At 33.3% G+C, this 24,361-nt stretch overlaps 2 protein-coding genes and 1 long non-coding RNA gene across 5 annotated transcripts; all 3 read right to left on the bottom strand.

Annotated features, from left to right (window-relative positions):
• Window positions 1–2,209: 2,209 nt before the first annotated feature.
• On the bottom strand, window positions 2,210–13,892 carry LOC122596550. Its single transcript, XM_043769155.1, has 12 exons — window positions 13,873–13,892; window positions 13,206–13,407; window positions 12,890–13,119; window positions 12,583–12,777; window positions 11,155–11,623; window positions 10,977–11,068; window positions 10,746–10,892; window positions 10,547–10,661; window positions 10,369–10,460; window positions 9,629–10,279; window positions 3,248–3,322; window positions 2,210–2,551 (listed from the first exon to the last, which is right to left on the bottom strand). Exons 2-10 carry the CDS (start codon window positions 13,396–13,398, stop codon window positions 9,842–9,844), a joined length of 1,971 nt encoding a protein of 656 aa, XP_043625090.1. The 5' UTR covers window positions 13,399–13,407; window positions 13,873–13,892; the 3' UTR covers window positions 2,210–2,551; window positions 3,248–3,322; window positions 9,629–9,841.
• A 2,459-nt stretch (window positions 13,893–16,351) lies between these two features.
• LOC122598302 lies at window positions 16,352–19,565 on the bottom strand. Of its 2 annotated transcripts, XR_006323580.1 has the most exons (6): window positions 19,550–19,565; window positions 19,400–19,457; window positions 17,831–18,000; window positions 17,375–17,452; window positions 17,183–17,239; window positions 16,352–16,777 (listed from the first exon to the last, which is right to left on the bottom strand). It is a non-coding gene; the product is annotated as an uncharacterized LOC122598302 (long non-coding RNA). The 2 variants fall into 2 exon arrangements; XR_006323579.1 differs by lacking the exons at window positions 17,831–18,000; window positions 19,400–19,457; window positions 19,550–19,565 and having other exon boundaries at window positions 17,375–17,801.
• A 491-nt stretch (window positions 19,566–20,056) lies between these two features.
• Window positions 20,057–20,971, bottom strand: LOC122597894 (acidic repeat-containing protein-like). 2 transcript variants are annotated; one of them, XM_043770478.1, is made up of 2 exons: window positions 20,761–20,971; window positions 20,057–20,730 (listed from the first exon to the last, which is right to left on the bottom strand). In XM_043770478.1, exons 1-2 carry the CDS (start codon window positions 20,957–20,959, stop codon window positions 20,243–20,245), a joined length of 687 nt encoding a protein of 228 aa, XP_043626413.1. In that variant the 5' UTR covers window positions 20,960–20,971; the 3' UTR covers window positions 20,057–20,242. The 2 variants fall into 2 exon arrangements, with proteins under 2 accessions (XP_043626413.1, XP_043626412.1); XM_043770477.1 differs by having other exon boundaries at window positions 20,057–20,971.
• Between the last annotated feature and the right edge of the window lie 3,390 nt (window positions 20,972–24,361).

Below are 24,361 nucleotides of genomic sequence, written 5' to 3'. Positions count from 1 at the left end.
ACATCTAAAGTTCAATCTATTCATATATTTTACATCCATTTTGGTGTAACACACACGAAACAATTTAAAGTCAAAGTTACGAATGAAAGAATTCAAAGTCAAAATAGGACATTTAAATTGGGACGGATGGAGTATATTTTAATGGAGGGGGACTTTCGTAAATAGACGAAGTCATTAAGACATTGATACTAATCTTACTGCGTAATAAAATTTTGAAGATAAATACACTTCACATGATGCCATATTAGACGTATAGCTTCACAATAACACAGGTTCACCAACTAAACAGATAAAAGCAATCACGTGTAAGACAAAATCAAAGAAGCATCAGGGATGAACCTGCCAATATGCCAAAATCAAAGAAGCATCGGGGATGAACCAGTCAAACACACATACATGTGACCTGATCTCTTGACCAAATAGCAGCAAAGTGAACCTAACAGCAGCCCCAAAAACAGTCATTGACCCTGAATAGCAATCCTAAAACACTTCAACTTGAAAATACAGTGGTAACGTTTTCTTTACCTGGCTGGCCATTTGGGTTGCTCCAAGCCAGGGTGACAAAGATGTTGTGAGAAGGTCACACAGAACGTAGCAGAAATCACACACACCAGTAAAAGAAATCCTGAATTGAGCACCACCAGATCATCTGGTATATACATGTTTCATTAAATATAAAGCATTAATCACACAATGAAGTTGTGTGGTCAAAAAACTACTTTCAGGTGTCATCTTAATATTTATAAAGAATAATATATCCTATACCCCGTTTATATTAACAAATATCAATAATAATGTGAAAGCTTGTCTTGCTGTACAATTAATATTGTGGCTATATATTTAAATTACTTCAAGATTTTATGTTGTCAAAAGTAATAAAAAAATAATAATAATAATAATTAAACTTTGTATTTCAAATGTTTCAAGTTTAACCCCAAATTTCAAAATGTAGTTTCTTTTTGTAAGAACACATGATTTTACAAGGATCATTAATGCTTACAGTTTCTCAAAAACCGACCAAGTTGTAAATCCTAATATTTAGAGGTGAAAGGTCAACTTGTTTAATTAGATCTAGAGGAAGTGGTTACGGAGTCTAAAATTACACCGATGGTCAAGAAGTCGAGACTTGGTTGTGTTTTGTGCAAACCCAATAAAGGCAATTGATTTTGTATGCTGTTCAAAAGAAAAGTTTCTATAGGACTATCACTGCAATCAAGTACCATAATATCAAAAAAATTGCATACCAACCAAAAGTGTAGAGCTTGCTGATAGAAAAGATGAGCAATTCCTGCATCTGTAACCCTCATCTTGAATACAAATATCAATGTCGGGTCCAGAAAAGTTTCTATAGGACTATCACTGCAATCAAGTACCATAATATCAAAAAAATTGCATACCAACCAAAAGTGTAGAGCTTGCTGATAGAAAAGATGAGCAATTCCTGCATCTGTAACCCTCATCTTGAATACAAATATCAATGTCGGGTCCAGAAAAGTTTCTATAGGACTATCACTGCAATCAAGTACCATAATATCAAAAAATTTGCGTAACCAAAAGTGTAGAGCTTGCTGATATAAAAGATGAGCAATTGCTGCCTCTGTAACCCTCATCTTGAATACAAATATCAATGTCGGGTCTAGAACGATATTCATTATGTCTCCCACCACTAAATGCAAACGGTGTTACTTACATTTGCTATAGGGCATTGCATGATCTAACACGAGATGATTTTTTCCTTTTATGCTAAGAGAATTTTAAAAATAACTGACACAGTATAGCTATTTCCATAAATGATGTGTCCTTATTGTTCAATAGCACATAAGACAGGAACACTTGCCAATTGGTTGGTTTAGCAAGAATTCTCTTAATTGAATTAACTTCCGATGGGCTGTTCTTGCTCCGTTACAATCCATGCATTAGATGTTAAATACATAGAAAAACAAAACTCTTCGAATCATAAGGTAAACAAAATAGATAGCTCAACTTTGAACAAGTACTACAGCGCACATTGCAAATAGATTATCATGTGGGCAGCAACTGTAGTGGTCATCCCCAAGCAAAGTAATAGCTATAGATACAACAGCAGGTGGTGCTTTTAGGGCACGTGCTGTTCTCGTCAGAAACCACTTCAGGAGTGACTTTTGTTCAAATACCCAGATTGCTCTAATACCAAATTTATTGGAAAAAAAAATGTTTGAACAAAAGCAAGTGATCAAATTCTACAGATTTAATTCTTTCATTCCATAAAAATAGGCTACAACGAAGTCTTTAGATAAACTTTAGAAAAAATAAATAAATAAATAAATAAAAAAAGCCTAAATAAGCCACTTAATACTAGTAGACATGGTCCATAGACCGGAGACCACTAACCATCCACTAAAACACGACATAAATACTTCAAAATAATCTGACAGCTAACTAAACAAGTAAATAGTACTACTGAAGCATTAGTCAACGTCAGCTTCTTCCTCTTCACCTTCATCCAAAACATCATCAGCTACTTCACGGATCCTCGCCTCTTTCTTCAAACCCCCTTCCCAACTATGAGTACCTGCGGCAGAATATATGCACTAGTATGTAAGAAGTTCCCTATAAGCACCATACCAATTTTCCAATTTTTTTTAAATAACTATCCACATTCCTTATCTTGCGTGGCACCTCTGACTGTGGGCCAAAATTTTAAAAGGGAACCAGGTATGTGTATCTGATGGGGTGGGGCGAAGAGAGCGATAATCCAGATTCGAATCATAATAGTCATTTGTAAGAAAATCAGGGAATGTGTAGGTTTATCATGAAAAGAAACATGGTTGATATTTGAAGGAGACAAGGGTGGGTAACATCTAAATGACTAAAAACAGATAGGTCGTTTGGGTTGACCTGGCAACATTTTTGGTCAAAACAGTTATTTTTTTCAAAAAGATTATTAAGACGTCACTTTTAAAACATTTGACACATTTCCATTGTAGCTGGATTTCTAAATTTACCAATTAGACCATTATTGATAATCATAACCCGAACTGATCCACATTTTCATATAATAAGGTTAAAGTCATGCCTCCGGCTGCTACCCTAACAATACAATGTTCAGCCAGCATCTATTGTGGTGAACATAACCTAAATAATAATCCACCTTTGATAGTAAACTACAACTTGTAACTGATTCTAATCTTAGCAGGTATATAAATGGGAAAACACAACAAGGAGAAGCCAAGTAAACTTGCAGCCATCAAAATGACTATATACATACTTGGTCGGGGCATATCTCACAAATTACGAATTTCTGCTCTTCTGCAATGGTTAAACTTGAATCTGATACAAGTACCTGTCCTTGATCAAAAATGTCGAGTAAAAGTCAGTGTCACTCTAATACATAAATCTTGCAGGAATACATGAAAATGTTGAATCTTGGAGTTATTGAGACACCAATACAGATTCTGGAAATACAAATTAGCGGTCAGAGTTGTTACTCACAATTAAATTGCGAAACAGTTGGGCATAAGTTTCAGACGGATTTATACATCAAGAATTAGTCTAGTTCCGGATAGAAATGGCAATTTCGACCCTCTAAATTGGTCAAGTTGGGCTATTAATTATCTCTAAATGGATTAAGATAAAAGACTGATTAACTATTTAAGACACCAATATAGATGCAGGAAATAGAATTTAGCTGTCAGAGGATTCTCGCATTTATTTGAAACACTCTAGCATAAATTGGTCATCTGACTAAATTGGTAATTTCAACCCACTTATATATATATATATATATATATCGGTGGAGTTGGGCTATTGTCTATCTCTAAATGGATTTATCATCAACTACAGAAATGGATTGATCAACTAAATTGGGGGTTTAAAGTCATTAGATGCATAAAACCTTCTACTTTGCTTTATTGGAAAAGTTTAGATTTGTATTGTAGATATTTATACATATCTAATAAAAGAAAAAAATCTAATAAAAAAAAATAGAAAGAAAAGAAACGATATAAACTTCCCTGAATAAGAGTCTTTGGGCATGAATCGATCAACGCATGGACATTAAAGTCCATTTTTCTGCCACTCACCTTTTTCATAAGTAGGTGGTGTACTGGTGTTGTGTTGTTGATTCTTTTTCTTTTTCTCATTTTTCTCTTTTTCTATAAACTCATAAATGACCACATAGTTATATAGTAACACCGGCTGGCCCATTTTGCTACCTCTAACCTACATATAAATGTAGCCCTGGAATACCCTTCTACCATGTAAAGATTATCAGTAAACAAAGAATTGCTAAGGATGACATGGGGGTAACCAAGTAATATATATAGCTGTAAGGAAATAGTATAATTACTACAAGAAACATTGTGATGACAGATTATTTTATGATGCGCATCATGCACATTAACTGAGAAATATAAAGTAAAAGGACCAGAGGTTAGAATTACCTATAAACGGCTATTTCTCATACTTGACACAAGTTCATTTATTAACTCAGCAGCTTCTATGATGAAACAAGTACAAGTAGAACACATAAGCTACATATTACTTAATAAGATAAATAACATGAAAACACGTATCATATGAACCTCTGCCTGAACAAATAATAAGCAGCAAAAATTGTTCTATGAACTCATAAATGAACACATATAGATTCATCACCAAACTAAGAAAATAAATGATGACCTTTACAACCAAAGTGGGTCTAAATATTAACTCAAATAGTTCAACATTTCTACCGATGCATTTATACAATCAGATAAGTGAAAACATGTAAAATAAGTAATATATAAACAACCGAATTTTATAATTTTAGTTAGAACAATACATATATAGTAACTACATATATGGGAGAAGAATAAATCAAAAGGAATCAGATTGGGCGATTGTCTACCAACTCATTTATGAAATCACGGATGCTAAGTGTTTACTATGTTATTCTATTAACGGCTCAACAAAGTTGAATATATTGGAGTGCATCTAAATCTACGTAAGTCCAAGCCTAAAGTAAAGAATAGAAACCACGCAAGGCTTGGTAACATGAGAGCATGCTAAGAAAAATATAGTCAAACCAAGATAACGACAAGCAAAAACTGATTTGTCATGCCACATCAGAAAACAAATATCCTTAACAAACAAAACATATAAATAAATGAACTTCACAAGGAAAACTGGGTCTACCAACTAAAACCAATTTTCAATGATTTTACAAAGTCAAATATAATCCAAGGTTAGAATACAACACATAAGCAATGCATCACCATATGGCAAGGGAAATTACAGTGAGAACAAATAATTGCACGCTGACTCATGGATATGAAAACACGGATAAGTAGAAAACTTTAATGGGCGTCACAAGCAAAAATATAAAGAAACATATAAATCAACTCAAAGTGCACTATTCAGTGGCTCACAAAGTTTAATATATGAAGGTGGCATATCCAAAACAGGAACCAGACAAGATACAAAATAGACTAACAAACAATTATGGCCTGCACACACCTAATCATGAAAGCATATAACATCAAGTAAAACGAGGAAAGTAGAATAAATTTAATGAGTTGTAAAGGCCAGAACCAGCCTATAAACTCCAAGAAGCATCTATTAACCAATTCTGCAAACTTTTACACATGGGGTAGCAGTCCCTCTTACTACTAAAGTCATGCATGACTTGAAAACATGTATTCAAAAGTACTGAAAGAGAAGATTAAAAGCATATGAAACACATGCTTAACAAAAACAAGTCTAAGAGGAGACACATGCTTGACAAAATCAAGTCTAAGGGTATATATGTGGTTAATTAACCAAGGATGATTATTAATTCAGAGCATAGTCACATAAAACGCGGTACGCTTCGGTACGGGTAAGCAATACGGGTACGCAATTCGCCCTTTGTGACGAATTCGGTACGTAGGGGGTATACTCATTTCGGTATGAAGCGGTACGAATGGTACGTTGTATTATGAATTCGGTGAGTGTACCAAAATTTAAAACCACAGGTAAACAAAAGTTCTCAATAAAAAGATAGAACATAACATTAGGAAATACAATAGAAATCAAACACCAACCAAAAACACCAACTAAAATCTAATAGTAGAAGATTGGAATGCTACAATTTCAGTGCAAAGGTTAGTAAGTTAGTATGATATATATAGCCGTTTAGTGCCTAAGTTTTTGTGATTTTGTAATAAATATGAAGATCTTTGTTTGTTAAAAAGATTCTTATTAAGTAAATTGGTTTTGTTTTTAAAGCTAAAGTAAGTTGTTATAGTTAAAAACTTAAAATCTTGGAAAATGGAACGTCTTTTGGAGATTTGGAGCTTTGGAAGTCACGGGACATGTTTTTCCTGTTCAAAAACGAACTGTAATCAAAGAATACGAATTGAATTCAGCGATTTCAAGACGGAATTCGACGATTGGAACTGGACTCAGTTCGTCGTACCCTGCCAACTCGGTTCACAGTACCCTATCGACTCGGTTCGACGTACCCGCATCGTTTGGAACGTTTTCGTATTGCGTTCGGTACGTTTTGTACCAATACGAAATTCGAAGGTTTCTGAGCGAATTCTGTAACTATGATTCAGAGAGCAAAATTGTTGGAAATTGTTGGTTGTCGAAGAAGTGATCGAGTAAGTTGCTATGGCAGATTTTATAAACGGAAGACATTACGTGCACGTTTAACTCAAGGTGTAATGTAATGACTACATGCATGAAATATAATGAAGCTTTTACCAGCCTTGACAAGCAATAACTTAACCTAATATATTTAATGGTTCCACGAAGCCATATACATGTTATATGTGTTCAAATAAGCAGAACTAAATAATTATAAAATAAAACATTTGCTAAGCATTAGTAAATAACATGAAAATATACCACTATGCATTACGATGGGAAAACAAAATTCCAAAAAGTTAAAAAATATAATGAGAACAAAGAATAACAATTAAGACTATCAACAAACATATGAACATACAGACTACGAAAGTCTATCAACCGAAACTATTTAGTAGATCTGTATCTATGAAAATATACCACTATGCATTATGAAGGGAAAACAAAATTCCCACAGGAAAAAAAAAAAGAATCAGAATCAGAAGCAAAAATTAGTCCATCAACTCATAATTGAACACATAGATTACCATATATGAACTAAAAATATTCAATAGATTTACAAGTTAAATCTATGATACGTGTCTATGTGTTTGGATATGTAAAAAGAAATAATATCAAGAACAACAATTACTAGTCTATTGAAAATACAAAGCATAGTCTATCAACCAAAACTATACAATAGGTCTACAAGTTAAAACAAGAATTTGGTCCATCGTAAACACGAATCTTAACCAGACAGATAAAGATTCGATGGAAATCACTAAAACCCTGTCTAATCAAAAGATTCTACAAGCTAAAAATTATGTTAGCCCATTTATGTGTTCCTACAAACTTAGTTCAAATCAAACACATAACAACCACGTAACAAGACTACAAACCAAAATGCATCAAATTGAAACCAACAATAAGAAGTAAAAAACTAATCTATCAACTCTTTTACAAAAACACAAATGCTTACTAAGTTATTCTACTAATGGTCATTTAGCTCAAGCCATGTTATTAAAAAACTAAAGATTGTTCCACAAAGTGGGGGTCAAAAATGAAAACACATATTGTAACCAGATTGATAAATAAATCAAGCTTCACAACCAAAGACGAATCTATCAACTTAAACTAGCCTAGTAAGCGGTTATCCAAACTCACGTACATGGGTTGGGGAACATATATATGTATGTATAATCCTAGTATAAAAACAACCATAAAAGCTATAAGAGACACTCAAATAGAAAAATCTAACATAAACAATTATAGCCCACACTCACCAAATCAAGAAAGCATATAACATCAAGTAAAACGGAAAAAGTAGAATAAATTTGATGAGTTGTAAAATATAGAATGAGTCTATAAACTCCAAGAAGCCTCTAATAACAGATTCTACAAACTTTTACACATGGGGTAGCAGTCCCTCTTACCACTAAAGTCATGCATGACATGAAAACATGAGAAACAAGTACTGAAAGAGAAGATAATAAGTATCTGAAACGCATGCTTGACAAAAACAAGTCTAAAAAGAGACATTACGTGCACATTTAACTCAAGGTGTAATGTAATGACTACATGGATGAAATATAATGATGCTTTTAACAGCCTTGACACGCAATAACTTAAACTAATATATTCCATGGTTCCACGAAGTTAAACCAAGAATTTGGTCCATCGTAAACACGAATCTTAACAGGACGGATAACGATTTGATGGAAATCACAATTAATAAAAGATATCTCAAACAAACCTAGTCTAATTAAATGATTCTACAAACTAAAAATTATGTTATCACATTTATGTGTTTTCATAAACTAACTTCAAATAAAACACATAACCACCACATAACATGACTACATACCAAAATGAATCAAATTGAAACCAACAATAACAAGCAAAAAACTAATCTATCAACTCATTTACGAAAACACAAATACTTACGAAGTTATTCTACTAATGGTCATTTAGCTCAAGCTATGTTATTAATTGCGCCCCAAGAAGTTGAATACATCGGGTGCATTTCCAGGTTGGTCAAACCCATAACCAAGCAGTGAACCAGTTCAAGATTTTGGGCAAATATAGAGCTTAATCCACAGATGTGAATACACTTTCCTTATTAAGCTGACAGGAACTCATGCATAAGAAAAAAATTCACAGTTTCCAAAGCCTTAACAGTTGCTCTAAACACCTGACTTTATGGTAAATGAGTATGTTTTCACTCTGCTGATCTAACCTGTCAGAATGTTGGGACCTGTGAGCCTAGATACATAAGGCAAGACTCATATGTGACCCTATGTGAACCTAACCGTGTCTAAGAATAGCTATAAGGTATATAAAGTTGGAGCTACATCCAACCAGTTCGACGAACGTCGATTTAATGGGCGAGACCCTCATGTAACATATAATGGGACTTGCCAACAGTACTAACAGGCAATAAAAGATTGGAAACTTTGAATCTACGCACCAGCAAATAAAACAAACTACCACTCAACCAAATCTACATTACCTTGTGCTCAATAAAACAAAGTATCTGGCCATCGGGCCAACCTAGACCCATACTTGATACACAAGTGAAAACGGAACCAATAAACCTTATAAGAGACCCAAATGGCATGAGGAAAATTCGCATGAGCCTATACCTATGTTTTTTAACAGCAGAGTGAGCCTAGAAATTAATACAGCGAAGTAGCATAAATCAACTTACTACAGACCTGGGTCGAAACTGAACAGGGCCAATCCATCAAGATAAAAACAATGAGGGCTCAGATCTGTAAAAAAAAATCAGTGCAAAGTGGATAAAATGTGTTGAGTTATTTTTTATTTTATTTTTTTGGGGGGGATGGGGTGGGTGGGAGTGAAGGGGGACGGGGGTTTTATGATGGGTGGGAGTTTTGGAAGGAAGGGGGGGGGGGGGGGGGGGGGGGGTCTCATGGTGGGTGGAAGTCTGTTTTGACTTTTGACATACCTTTACCATCATAATTTATGCATTTAAAACAATGCAGTCAGTGTTTAATGGTCTTTTAGATTTTGGCATACCTTTACCCTCGCAGCTGCTTACCTATATTTAAAGCTGGCCTCACGATTAAAAACGAGAGATAACTGGATGAGTTGTGTGCAGTCTTCATAACCTGCATACACAAGAACAAAAGTAAGTTCCTAGCAAGTAGCAAGTAATATCTATTTAATATAAAAAATAAAAAAAATGTACTGAAACGTCCCTGGTCGTATCGAAAGTGTGGCTTTGCTTGTAGCTCAAGGTTACCGTCTTAATCTAGAAATTCCACCGAGGTTTGAGCTCAGAAGTAGAGCTGATTATGCGACCTTTATAAGATGGTACTCGAGAAACAGTTTTAGCATTCTTGTGTTTGGAAACACACTGAAGAGACCTCTCATCAACAAAATCTTTAAGCGTACCCACAACCTTTATATCATTTTTTCTGCTTGGGTCAATGTTTTCTTGATTCTTTTTGGATACCGACTGAAAAAACCTCTCATCAACCAAATCTTTACGCGTACTCACAACCTTCATCACCTTCTTCCTGCTTGGGTCGATGTTTCCTGGTTTTCTTTTGGATACTGACTGAAGAGACCTCTCACCAACCAAACCTTTACGCGTATTCACAACGTTTATATGATTTTTCTTGCTTGAGTCGATGATCCCTGGCTTCTTTTTACTCTGTGCAACAGAACTTAATAGTTTTTCTGATCCCTGTAATTATTCACATTGGTCTAGCTTAGTGATGTCACATAGCGCGCACACACACACACACACATTGACTTAAAATAAACTGAGCTGACCTGGAGTTTCTCAGACCCAATCGACCTGCTATCTTTCTGAATGAGAGTTGGTCGTGTACACCCAGATCGAACAACTGGTATATGACCTTGAGCTGCATATATACAAAATAATAATAATACATAAATATCAACACTTTTGCAATCATATTATCCTCTACTGCCCAATTCAGTGACTTACCTGGGACAGCACCGGTAATGGTTCTTTGGGTACCCACTACTTGTTTATGCTGTTTCCGCACCAATCCAGTTACGGTTCTACACTCCATAACAGAATTTAATTGTTTTTTCTGTCCCTGTAACCATACAAAAAAAATCTAGCTGAGAAACAACACAATGAACATACAATATTCTATGAATGGAAAGATTGAAAAATATACCTTGTGTTTCTGAGACTCAATCGGCTTGCCACCCTTAGGAACAATGCTATGAATGTTCACGGCATTTATTTCTTGTTTCCTAGTCAAGTCAACTTCATGCAATTTCCTTGTACGCTCCATGACAGAAGTTAATTGCTTATCTTTACCCTGTGTACATACACATGAAGTATAGCTTAGAGACAACAAACTGTACATGTAACGAATAACTCAAAACGAAGTAACAAAACTGACCTGTTGATTCTCACACCCAATCAACTTCCCATCCTGAGTAAGAGTAGGTTGGAGAAACCCTGATTGAACAATACCTGATGCATCTCCTGGAGCTATAAATATGCAAAAGAAAGCATTACAAGAGTTTTAAAACTGTACATATAAAATTGTCATGTATGGTACTATTAAATAAACCTACCTGGGGCAATATACGGCAACGCTCTATGAATACCCACGACCTTTTTATCTTGTATACAACTCAAGCCAATACTTGTTGAATTCTCACTCTCACTTTCAATAGGCCCCGGCTTACTATTGCTCTCAAAAACGAGATTGGATTGTTCACTTTCAAATAGAGGGTCCGTACTTATCGAATAATTCTGCCCTTTGCTGAAGAAAGATTTTTGACTTTCTTTCTCAGAAACGATATTTGATCGTTTACTCTCATAAAGAGAAATCATCTGAGATACGTACCCCTTGCTGAAAAACAAAATTTGACTTTCTTTCTCGACAACATCTGTACCCCCAAAATTGTTAGCAGCTGCATGACAACCGGATGCTGTTGTGGTCATTTCCTCAAGCTCGTTAGTATCTTCATTTGGAATTGGATTCATGATCATCCCATCAAGCACGCAGTGAATTGTGCTAGCAAGCGTAGAACAAACATCCTGAAATATACACAAAGTGAGATATGAGTTATGGAAATAGAACTTTTGTGCAGATAATATATATATTTCAAAGGTTATGGTGTTTTCAATACTTTTGTTAAAAAAATTCTGTAAAAGTGGTATAACTATTGAAGACACCAGCCTATGCCATATCACCCATGATCTGCTTTACGATCACCTGCCCCAATTAGCACACAACCTCACACTGCAAGTGCATTTCATCACTCAACCACAGACTGCCATCGAATGGTCTCCATCATGCAACTTTAACAAGTTAATAACACGAAGTTAAATCTACTTTTACTCTCTGCTAAAAAATTAAATATCACATATATTTGTTATAAAAAGGCTGTCATGAACCACCAACAAAGAAAAAGAAACAAAGTTTAATCATTTATCCTCTAACACACTCTCTCCTTCTCTGACCTCTCATTCAAACAAACTAAACTTCACTTAACACCATTGCTTACCACCAAAGCTTATAAAAACCCAGGCACCGTGAATACAAAACCTAACAACCATACATACAAAACACCAATACTACCTGATTGTAAACTATCAAAAATTAAAAAACCCTTTTTGTGGCCTGTGTGAATAAAAAACGATATCTCAACAAAAAAAGAGACACAAAGAAAAAGTGAAGATCAGTGTTCCGGTTGTAAGCTTTAAACTAAAAAAGGAAACACCAGTGTACAATTCAAACAAACTGTTCTTTATCACTCGCAGATAAAAAGTGAAGCCACCTAGTGCAAGATCAGTGACGGTAAAGCTGGTCTTGGGTGATATGGCAGAGGCTAATGTTGCCAACACCGGTATACCATTATTACAAAATTTTATATCAAAAATACTAGATACACCATAATTTTTCAGATATATACTGCCTATAATGTATATAAGCAAAAGGAATATAAGCAAAAGGAGTAAAAATTGTCATGTATTGTACTATTAAATAAACCTACCTCCTTGCTCAGAAACGAAATTTGACTTCCTTTCTCGACCACATCTTTACTCTCAAGATTGTAAGCAGCTCCATGACAACCGACGGCTGTTGTGGTCATTTCCTCAAGCTCATTTGTATCTGCATTTTGAATTGGTTTCATGATCATCCCATCAAGCACACAGTGAATTGTGCTAGAAAGCGTAGAACAAACATCCTGAAATATACACAAAGTGAGATATGACGTATGGAAATAGAACTTTTTGTACAGATAATATATATATTGTCTATAGTGTATATACATAACCAAAAGGAGTAAAAGATCGTACATGCTGTCGAAGATAATGATAGGAAGAATCATCAGACGACGACGACGATAAGGATGATGATGATGATGAACCGGAAAAGAATTTTGAAGTGGCATGTAGTTTCTTGAACACAACCGACTTGCTAACCTCCTGAATGAGAGTTATCTGTTCACAGCCAATCAACTTTCTATCCTGAATAAGAGTAGGGCAGAGAAAGCCAGATTGAACACCACCTGATGCATCGCCTCGAGCTGTAAACATGCAAAACAAAGCATTGTAGGACTTTTATAACTGTAAAAATGAATTTGTCATGTATTGAACAATTAGATAAACCTACCTGAGGCAATACATGGAGATGGTCTATGAGTACCCACGACCTTTTTATCAAGGAAAGGCGAAAAGAGCATTCTTTTCCCTTGATCAACAGCTATACGACTTCTCTTCTTAGCAACGGGAATCAAACCAACCAACACACTTACAAGAGTTCCAACGAACTGACTGCCACAATCCTCAGAAATGACACCTATCATTCCGAAAACCTAAAGAATTGACAAGGAACGTCGTCAAAATATATATATAGAACCAATGTCCTCAGAATGTACAAACTTGAACATTGATTCTCTCATTGTATCATAAGAAAATTATTATGTTCGAGTTTTAACAATAATCACTTAAAGATTTTGAGTAAGAAAATCATGGGCTGTATTTTTCTTTAAAAAGAACCTGTTGACTCGAAATACATATCCAATATCTATATATATGATTCTTTTCATTATTATACATATTTAATGAAACATGAAACATAATTTATATACCCCTGCAAATCTGGTAATCAAAATCTTTAAAAAGAAATCATCTTTTAAAAAATTGCATTTATTTATATATATTATATATAAAGAGAAAGAATAAAAGAAACATAATTAATATAGATTATCAACAGTTATATATATATATATATAAACAAAAAGAATAAAGAATCACACAAAAAGAATAAAGAATCATACATTCTCTTCAAAAGATGAGTAATCTGATGATGCTGCTGCTGCTGCTACTGATGATGATGATGGAGATGGAGATGATGATGATGATGATGATGATGATGATGGATGATGATGATGATGATGATGATGATGATGATGATGATGATGATGATGATGATGCTGACGATGCTGCTGCTGCTGCTGCTGCTGATGGAGATGATGATGATGGAGATGATGATGATGATGATGATGGAGATGATGATGATGATGATAAACCAGCAAAGAATTTCTTAATAGCATCCATAATGAAAGGAAAAGAAAAGAAAAACAATAATAAAGAATATTATAGTGAAATTGAGAAAACTGAATCAAAGAAAAATATTATTATTGTAAGCAATGATTTTTGATCGTCTGAATATGATTTCATTTGTGCGAAAAAAATAAACCCTTTTCCTATATATATACCTTTGCCGATTGATGGCAGCGGCGTTCGCGGGTTTTCATCGATCCGGGTCGGGTTAATACCATCCGGCCTATGTCTCGTATGAAATTTAATCGGGTCGGGTTATTTTATTTTTGAATTCTTTGTTATTAACTATAGATAAGTTTTTTTTTTAGAATTACTAACAAATTACAAAAAAAAACTTACAAATTAATGTATGACCAATAAAACATTGAAAAAGAAGCATGAAAAAAAAAAGAAATTATTTTAATTGGTCAATATCAATTGACAAGTTAGTTTGTAAATATTTATTTGTATCTTTAGAATTTCTCGGCTCGATAAGTATTATTTACTCTGTTTATATAAAAACCGAAAGTATTATTCAACATATCTCTATTTATTTTATTTTATTATATTTATTTATTATTATGTGGTATTTCATAGTCCCAGATACTATCATTGCTCGAATTTTAACACATCGCGTCTTGTTTGAGTTTTTCTTTAGGTTTTGTTTTGGATTCTTGCAAAGCTTTTACACAGCATTCTCGAGTTATTATTGCAAAGGAAATAAATGATAGGATAAGAAAAGAGATGAAAAAAAAAGAAAAAAAAAAGTAAAAGTTATTCTTGAGTTAATAATAAATACAAGAAATGAAAAGAAATGATAGAGCTATTTGCATTCTTGAGTTTCAAACAAAAGAAAGGAAAGAATATAAAAGTACAATTTTACAATGATACCCCTTTTTTATATGAGTGGAATATGTTTGGTAGAAGGGTAGGATGGTAATTAGCTTATGTAGTAGGTTGGTTTCAGTCTCTTTCTGGCCAATTTGGGCGGAAAGATTTTAAGCCAAAATCTCTTAAATTTCTTTTTCTTTTCCGTTCTTTTCTTTTGGTCAAAAATCTCAAGAATACCAAAAACCTTAGTTTATCTATCTTTTCCTTTTCTTTCCATGTAAAAATTAACTCAAGAATAGAGTGTTAAGGGGTGTTTGGTAGGAGAGAATCATAGAGAATGAAAATGTAATAGAGAATGGAAATCGTGAGAAAGAGAATGAGTATTTGGAAAGAGAATGGATTCCGTTGTTTGGTACCACCGAGAATGAATATATATATATATATATAAAATAAAATTTTAAATAACAATATATTTATTACATATAACATTTTCAAAAAAAAAAAAAAATTTTTTTCCATTCACTCGTTCTCTACAATTTATAGAGAATGAGTGCGTAACGCGTGGGAATCTGCCGAACAGTTCGGGCCAAATCTTGAAGAAAGCTAAAAAGCGTTGTTCGATGAGCCTGCGTAGTATTAGGTAGTTGGTCAGGTAATTGTAGAGAATGGAGAAAATGGAATTGATTTTCCTTTCTCATTCCCTTTCTTCTTCGTAAACAAACAAGGGAAATCTTTCCCATTCCCTTTCTCCCTTTTCCATTCCATGGAAAGGGAATGAGAAAAACTTCTCATGTTTGGTTGCAATGGAGAATGAAAAAGAGAATCGAGAAATGGGAATCGATTTCATTCCCTCAATTCTCTATAAAATGTAGAGAACTGATGAGAATGGATTTGTTTTTTTTTTTTGGTTTAGTGATGTTATATATATTAAATTTAATTATTATTCAAAATTTTGTATTTTTTGTATATTCATTTTCTGTTTGTACCAAACGTCGGAATCCATTCTCTTTCCAAACACTCATTCTCTTTCCCACTATATTCGTTCTCTATTACATTTCCATTCTCTTTGATTCACTTCTACCAAACGCCCCCTTAGTGTCAAGGTGTTCCAGGCCCAACACGTCACACGTAGTACCATTATCATCATATCAAAGACACATTTTTGAATTAATTTTGGTACAAGTTGGTAGATAATCACGTCTTATACAACATCTTTGGTTTATGTGGGAAAAAAAAACGATGATAAATTCATAAGATTCAACAAGTACAAAAATTTTAATGTATAAAATATACAACTGTCTATAGCAATGATTATTCTATATGACAAAAAATATTGTGAATTTATCATCTCCCGAAAACAAATTAGTAATAACACGTGCCCTATTAACTCATATAATAGCCTTATAGATTAGGTATATAAATTATTTATTGAAGAGCCAATATAAACAATATAAGAAAAAACATGTCTAAGCAAAATTATTATGTCTATAAAACGCCTAATTTATTGTTCAAAAAGAAAAAAAAAAAACGACTTAATTTCATCAGCGAATGTCCTTTTGGAATGAGCCTATTTACCGTTTGCAATCGGCCTATTACCTTTCTGAATCCAACCACAACCACCTACTAGCCTAGCAGGGAAATCTCACACGCCACCACAACCGTTAATCATAACTACTACCGCATCTAATCACCCTTACAACCTTCATCAACAACAAATCCATCACCACCACCATACCTCTTGCACTCACTGCCATTTTCAAATCCGCCATCAGATCCCACCACCAACGTCACTCTGCCATCAAATCAAGCCTTAAAAATATCAACAAACGTAATCAGTACACTACATCGAACATATATTTTTCACTTTATAAAATATCCCCAAATCTCCCCTCTACCAAAAAGATCATGGTCTTCTAAAACCAAAGCAGGTTTGTACTTCACTTGATAGATACAAATGGTATCTCTGAACATATATTTTTCACTTAATAAAATTTGACCCTTTCAAAGAATAAAAGCTTCCATGTGGTCATTGTTAGCAGTAGCTGACAACATAACTCACTATAAAACTCCAAGGGGAATGAGGTTTAATAGAAGCATGTTTCAGTTTCGTAAAAATTTGTTTTCATAGCTTCCACAATTTTAGGTTTTTTAAATTAGGAGGTTGATATCATAAATTACAAAAATTATAATTTGGAAAATTTTGTAACTAATTACCTGTGTGAACGATCACCAACAAAAGCTAACCATACTTCCGGGATCTTTTCCATGACACTGTATTTAAAAATCGACAAAGATAACTTTCAATGAACCCTTGGTAGATAACTGACTTGGGTGTTTGGACGACAAATTACACAATATAGACGGCATAACATTAACACTCGTATATAAGAATGGAGATAGAGATACCCTTTGAGGAAATTTAAGCTCTTTTCAACTCCAAGAAATCCAACATGTACTATCAATGGTCGGTCAGGTTCACCATTCCTGTTCAATGAAACCAATGTACTATCAATGGTCGGTCAGGTTCACCGTTCCTGTTTATTCACCACTCAAAATGTCCTGCTTACAAAAGTATCAAGACTTAATCCTTGAAGCTAGAGGTGGCACTATGGATTCGAAGGAAAATAGGCTTAAGGTAAAAGTGTAAAACAGTTCAGATTATGTTAACCCGTAACACTTTCTGTCCAAATAAAAAGTAGATTCATAAGAAATGTGTTTAAATGATTGCGAACACTACACGATTGTATAAGCAATCTAAATTTAATGAAAAGATGAGAGGTTTTATGCCTTAAATAAAATACATTGTAGGTGACTTTCAAAACATTGGACCATTTGACCCGTTTGCTTATTAGCACACCTTACCTGTTTGAGATAAAACATACCGAAACCTGTCTTGCCCGTTAGTATATGGGTCAATATTGCCACCTGTAGGCAAAACATGATGGACACAAGCAGATAGGAAGAGTCATCACATACTTATAACTAACCACATGGGCTTGATGAGCCAGCTAAAAGTGTATCTTGGTATGTAACTGCATCAAAATTACAAAACTTACTCAAACTAGAGCATTAAAAATGCGTATAATAAGATAGGCAAACACTATTAACAATTTGCATTGTGGGATGTCCTGTGAGAATTGCAAGTTACCTATACTGGAAACTAGTAATTCCTCCATTATCATCATTAAAATGTATGAATAATATTGTGTTGAGTACACAAACATCCTTAACATGTTAAAGGAAGGTTGTTTTGGGGGTATGTTTGGATGTGCTTTGAAATATATGTGGCTAGGTAAATTTACCATTGTCTCTATAGTCAATATTATTAGACAAACTCAATACTTAATTATCTAAAATAGAAGTTGATCAGGAAGCATAATCATTATCAGTTTAAGTGTTTAACCAAACACCCTACACTAATCGTTGCAAGTTTGAATGGTAATAAGCAGTATAACAACACGTCCAAACACCGTCTAAGACATTTAAAACCTTTTTTACTGAACCATGCATTGAATCACAACTTGCCCTTCTTACAGGATCGGCAATGGCCGGTGCATTATGCATATCATCAACATGACATTTTTAATAGCATGGGAGTACTTGGATAATGGTTAAAAATTAGAGGTCGTAACTTCGACCTATTTACTAATCAATCTGATTCATGTTATATTTATTTTATCTATAACAGGTCAAACAAATAAAATAAAAGAGTTTGGCATAATAAAAACATGTGTAAAGTGTCATGAAGTGTACTTTTAAGCATCAAGCGTGCTAATTATTTTACTAAAATAACTAGATTATATTCATATAACAAACTTCTAGACTAAACAATGGGCCGACCACCAACTATTACCTTCATCAAGAGCATAACCAAACAGAGGCGGTAACACATGCTATCTGGCAGTCTGCCCATATACCCTATATCCAAGCACAACTTATGCTTTTAACTGAATGGAACATAAGAGTCATGATTATGGATTCCCAACATTTTTAACAAGTGATTTATCTGAATCAGATGCCCATAAAAACCCATTTTCCATATCACTAAATTGGTTATCAGGCTCTTCGTTTATTGTTTCAGATCAGAAGATTACGTATGTTACATATTTATCTGTAACAAAATGACGAGCATATGTTATAATGTACACTTCACATGGTGAATTTCGACCAGTGAAGGGTGAAATAAGAGAAAGAAAGAACACATAAAATGGTCCATCATATATCAATGGGTAAGCCCTACTCCATGATATATGCATTGTTGTGTATACGTTGTACAAGAATACAAACAATATAACTAGGTTACTAGGCAACTAGCCTATTAGCCCTACAAACGTTATACTATGGCACTATGCTGTGGAGTTTAATCAGATATAAAATAAAATTATGATTGTGTTAAAGAAAAGAATATACAATTGATGGCCCCTTATATACCTGAGAGCTAACCTGCTTGAGGCAAATTTTTCTCTTGCAATCCATGTCCATGAACTACCTGATAGTGGCAAGACAAAAGTAGCCGAATGACTGAACTAGATAACTACCAGAATATTCAACAAGTTTGACGATAAAAGTAAAATATAATACCTCATCACCACTTGCCTCAGATATAGGTGGTTGAAACCCTGCAGAGAAACAACTAGCTGTACCTTGAGACGAAGGATTATAACCAGCTCACTGTTTGTTCAACATCTCAGGTCCCAAAAACAACAAAATTGATACACACAACCAACTTTAGCTAAAACTTCGATTTCAGTCCCACCTTGAAAGAAAATCTAACATAACACCTCAACATTTGGGCGTAACTTGTTATTCAAACTAGAGCTACAATTCATACTTGGAAAGGCTCCACTAGATTATGTACCTATTACCTACCTACCGGCTACCAATATTGAAAAAGTTCACCAATTTGAGATATTAATTAACCAAACAATAATTAAAACCATTATCATATCGCTATCTCAACGCATCAAGTACCAAATTTGTTGATCAAGCCTCAGACCATATAACAAAAAGATAATCATACATAAAAAAATACATCTCTTAAGCATGATATCAAAATTCAAAACATATAAATTATAATTCCAACATTACTGGTACAACGTCATCCTCAATTTGAGGAGATCAAATTCATTTCAAAACAATATTAGCCAAGCAATCAATCATTAAGGCTCTACGCTAGACGTTAACTGATCATAGCAAAATTTATCACCTTTATTACTCTAAAATCACTAATCTCAAGTTTAAGTATATTAAAACATCCCTCTTTCAAAAAAGTACCTAACTTTCATGTTTCGGTTTCGGTTCAGGTTCTTGCTCCCCTGATTTCACTTCTTCTGCAACACCTTTTTCTTTCTCATTTTCTTCTTGTTTCTCTTGATCTAACTGATTCTTTACTTGTTGTTCGGCATCTTTTTCGGCTTGCAAAATCATACCATAGTAATCTTCATTAGCTTCCATACATTTTTTCAAAGCAAGAGTAACTTCAAAACATTTCTCTACAATATCTTCATCATTCTTTTCACCTTCTTCAACACATTTTTCCCAATTTATAAATGATTCTTTACATTCACCACCTTTCATAAATAAACAAAATCCACATTCCCCTTCTTCTTCTCCTTCTTTATTTTCACTTTCTTGATCTGGGTTATCTGTATCTATAAGTTTCTGATCTGTATCTATCGAATTATGATCTGGGTTTTGTGTATCTTTGGATTTCTCATCTGGGTTTTGTGTATCTTTGGATTTCTCATCAAGGTTTTGTGTATCTTTGGATTTCTCATCAAGGTTTTGTGTATCTTTGGATTTTTCATTTGGGTTTTGGTTTTCATGATTTGGGTTTAGGGTTTTAGGGGATTCTGTTTCTGGGTTTATAGGTTTTTCATCAGCCATGGTGACGGCGGCTGTGGTGGTGGAGGCGGCGGAGCTTTCAGGGTTTTGTGGTTGGGATGGAATGGAGGGAGACGGAGAAGAAAGTTCTGAAAAAACAGTACCCATTGTTTGATATTCTTGAACCTTAAACCTTAATTTTTGAAAAACTTTTATATATTTTACGACTTTATTATAAACGAGAGCAAGTAACCGCACGTTGCAGCGGTGAGATGGTGGGGTGATAGGTTATAGAGTGTGATAGCCAAATATCTTAACGTATTCCGTCCTCGGATTTAAAAATTCGTCGAAATTATCGAATGGTATCTCTAGTGAAAGAACATTAAATTTTAAGAACACCCATATAATTTTTATAATTTATCGATGTACGGTTTTTGAGATAAAAAAATTTGAATGAATTGGAGGAAGAAATGATTTACGTAGGAGAGAGAATAAAAATAATTGGTTGAGATTTGAGAAGAAAGAAAGAATGTTAGATAAATATAGAATTGATATATGGGCATTTTAGAAAAGTAAATATTAAAACTTAAAATGTAAATAAAGAAAGATTTGCTTTATAATATAGTATAGATATTTCTATACGAAATTTATGACTTCTGACTTTTGAGAAGGAACTTGTGAGTTGTGTGACTTGAGAATCACGAAAGAAACTATGGACTTGGGATTATTTTGACCACAAAATTAAACTGATTTGTAATATTATTATAGCTTTATCAACTTTAAAATATTTTAAAAAAACATTAAGAAAACAATTCAATATGTTTGATTTAAAAATATAACTTTATTCGATCAGTTTAAAAAAACTTGATTATAAGTTGTGACTGCCACTTGCTAGCAAACCAATATCATTATTATGAACATGAAAACAAGTCTAAGTAAAGGTTTTTGTAATTTATACACAGGTTGTTTTTATCGATAAAATAACCAATGCTAGAAATGATAATTTTAACTTCTTCATATATGAAGTAAGAATCTTTATCATATAGCTAAAGCTAAAATCGTTTTATTTTATTTCAATCTTTATCGAATAAACAATGTCTTTTGTACCAGAAAATAAAAGCTCATATCGTATGCGGATCTAATGTATTAGAATAGGGAAAGACCGATCCTAACAATTTGCAGCCCAACAATAAAATTTTTATATATTGTATTAGAAATGATAAATTCTCATAAAACAAGGATTTAAAAAGCTCTCTAATTATAAATTGATAACATATGATACTATTAAGAGGTATACTAAAAAACATATTTAGTGAACTCACATGTCATCATTGGCGGATAATAAGTAAATATATTTCATGTGTAAATGATATAAATTTCAAACACTTTTAAAATAAGAACGGTAAGAACACTTTTAAAATAAGAACGGCGAAAACACTTAAAACATCATTTTGATGCATTAAAAGTTCATAAAACTAACATAGTGCTTAACTAATTATCATTATTTAAGTGTTTAACAACACATTGATCCGTCAAAATCGAAAAAATCACGTTTTTGTGTGCATCCATCTTGGATGCATATTCATCAATATGATGCATCCAACAAAAAACGTGATTTTTTCGATTTTGACGGATCTGTGTGTTGTTAAACACTTAAATAATGATAATTAGTTGTGCACTATGTCAGTTTTATGGACTTTTAATGCATCAAAATGTAGTTTTTAAGTGTCATCATTTGTTCTCATTTTAATTTCATTCTGATTTGTTTGTCACCCTATATATATATACACTAGGTATTTTACTCGCACGATGTGCAGCAAGTAAAAGAATTGTTTAATACATACATGGAAAAAGGTTTTTTAGGGAAAAAATGTAGGGTTAAGTGCGCCAGAATGTAACTAACTTTGGCTGAAACGTTATATGTGCACGATTTCAAGTTGACCTTTATTGTATGCGTGGACTTCCAAAAAATGTTACAATTATGTAAAATGGCATACGTGGCAACCATATGAGTTGTCATGTGTAAGTTTTTGATTGGTCGGTTACTAAAAGTTACATGATTTAAACATTTTTACTTAGTTCATGCATACATTAAAGGTCGACTGGAATTCGTGCACACTATAATTTTTCAGCCATAGTTACGTACTTTAAAATTTGTATAGACAAAACAGATTCGTCGGATTGAATAATTTTTTAAAAATTTGTTGTTAGATTTTTTATATATAAATAAAATAAATATAATCAAGGAAAAGTATGAAAATGCCACATTAGATAAAATTTTACATGATAATGTTTGACAAAAGATTATAAACTTAATTGAACATATTTAGAAACCTAATGGTGTTGCTTTCCTACCTGCATTATAAGAATTAGTTTGAGCGAGATGGACGGTCTCTTGTGGCTGCATATTTCCTCCGAGCAACGTGCTTGATAAAGGGTGTCTTTTATCACAACGCATGTCTTATTAAAACAATTACTAACCAGTGAAAGAAACGGACATCTATAACCCGTAACAACAATGAACCGAACATCAATAAAAAGCTCAAATTTGATCATAAATAAAGATATATGCATAAGAGTTAGAAACCAATTCACATGAAGATAATAACTCAGTTTTCCTAATAAAGAGCCATTTTCATTATCAAAGAGTTCAAAACACAAATATACACATTATGAATCAATTAAAACTAATGATTTATAATATATGTAACTATCTTTGCCTACAAAATTTGAATCTAATATTATTATTTTTATACGGGATATGATATTAAATGATAAATAATTGGATGCAATATATTGATGTCTTTGTATACGTTTGTTTTTTTTATTTAATATACGTTGGTTTTTTTATTTAATATTTATTTAATAGATAAATATTGTTAAAAACATATGGAAATGCCATGTAGATAAAATCCTACATGACAGCTTTTTAGCATACGTTTGGCTTTGAAGATGACTTTAAAAGGCTTGGATTACTACTCTTTTAATAATTATATATAGGGGTGAGATATTTTGAGACCACCTCTTATTTTAGGACTAACTAGGACCATTGATTTTTGTACACCATCATTATCTACTACGATATACAAGACTTTTTTGTAAAAACACTAAGACTTTCCGGCGACGGACCCACCAGAAAACATATGTAAGTTATCTTACACATGTGTAAGTTACTTACACATGATTTTCCGGCACATGTGTAAGTTAACTTACACATGATTTTTCTGTGGGCCCTTCGCTGGAAAGTCTTAGTGTTTTTACAAAAAAGTCTTGTATATCGTAGTAGATGATGGTGGTGTGTAAGTTATGAAAATCAATGGTCATTTTTTGAACTTTTTTTAGTTGGTCTCAAATTATCTTTCCCCTATATATATAGAGAGAGAGAGAAAGAAAGAGAGTGCAGTTATTGTGAGAACTAGTAAAAGGTCGAGAACTGCGAGAACTAATCTAATCCATTGGATTATCTAAATCAATGGTTAATAATACTTAATGGCATTTGTGTAAATAAGTTTTCAATTAAAAGGCTGGAACGTGCATAAAGGGTAGAGTGGGTATTAAAAAAAGTATTTA

The sequence above is a fragment of the Erigeron canadensis genome, chromosome 4 (genome assembly GCF_010389155.1).
Source record: "Erigeron canadensis isolate Cc75 chromosome 4, C_canadensis_v1, whole genome shotgun sequence".
NCBI lineage: Eukaryota > Viridiplantae > Streptophyta > Magnoliopsida > Asterales > Asteraceae > Erigeron > Erigeron canadensis.
Note: the sequence above shows the minus strand (reverse complement) of the source record. Positions and strands in the feature narration are given on the sequence as shown.

Bases quoted from the DNA above. Each gene is read 5' to 3' on its own strand.
- LOC122597894 (XM_043770477.1), bottom strand. From the start codon at position 20,959: ATGGGTACTGTTTTTTCAGAACTTTCTTCTCCGTCTCCCTCCATTCCA.
- LOC122596550 (XM_043769155.1), bottom strand. From the start codon at position 13,398: ATGATAGGTGTCATTTCTGAGGATTGTGGCAGTCAGTTCGTTGGAACT. The intron at 10,893-10,976 runs GTCAGTTTTGTT...GTATGTACACAG, and splicing joins TTGGGTGTGAGAATCAACAG to GGTAAAGATAAGCAATTAAC. The intron at 10,280-10,368 runs GTCAGCTCAGTT...GAATAATTACAG, and splicing joins TTGGGTCTGAGAAACTCCAG to GGATCAGAAAAACTATTAAG.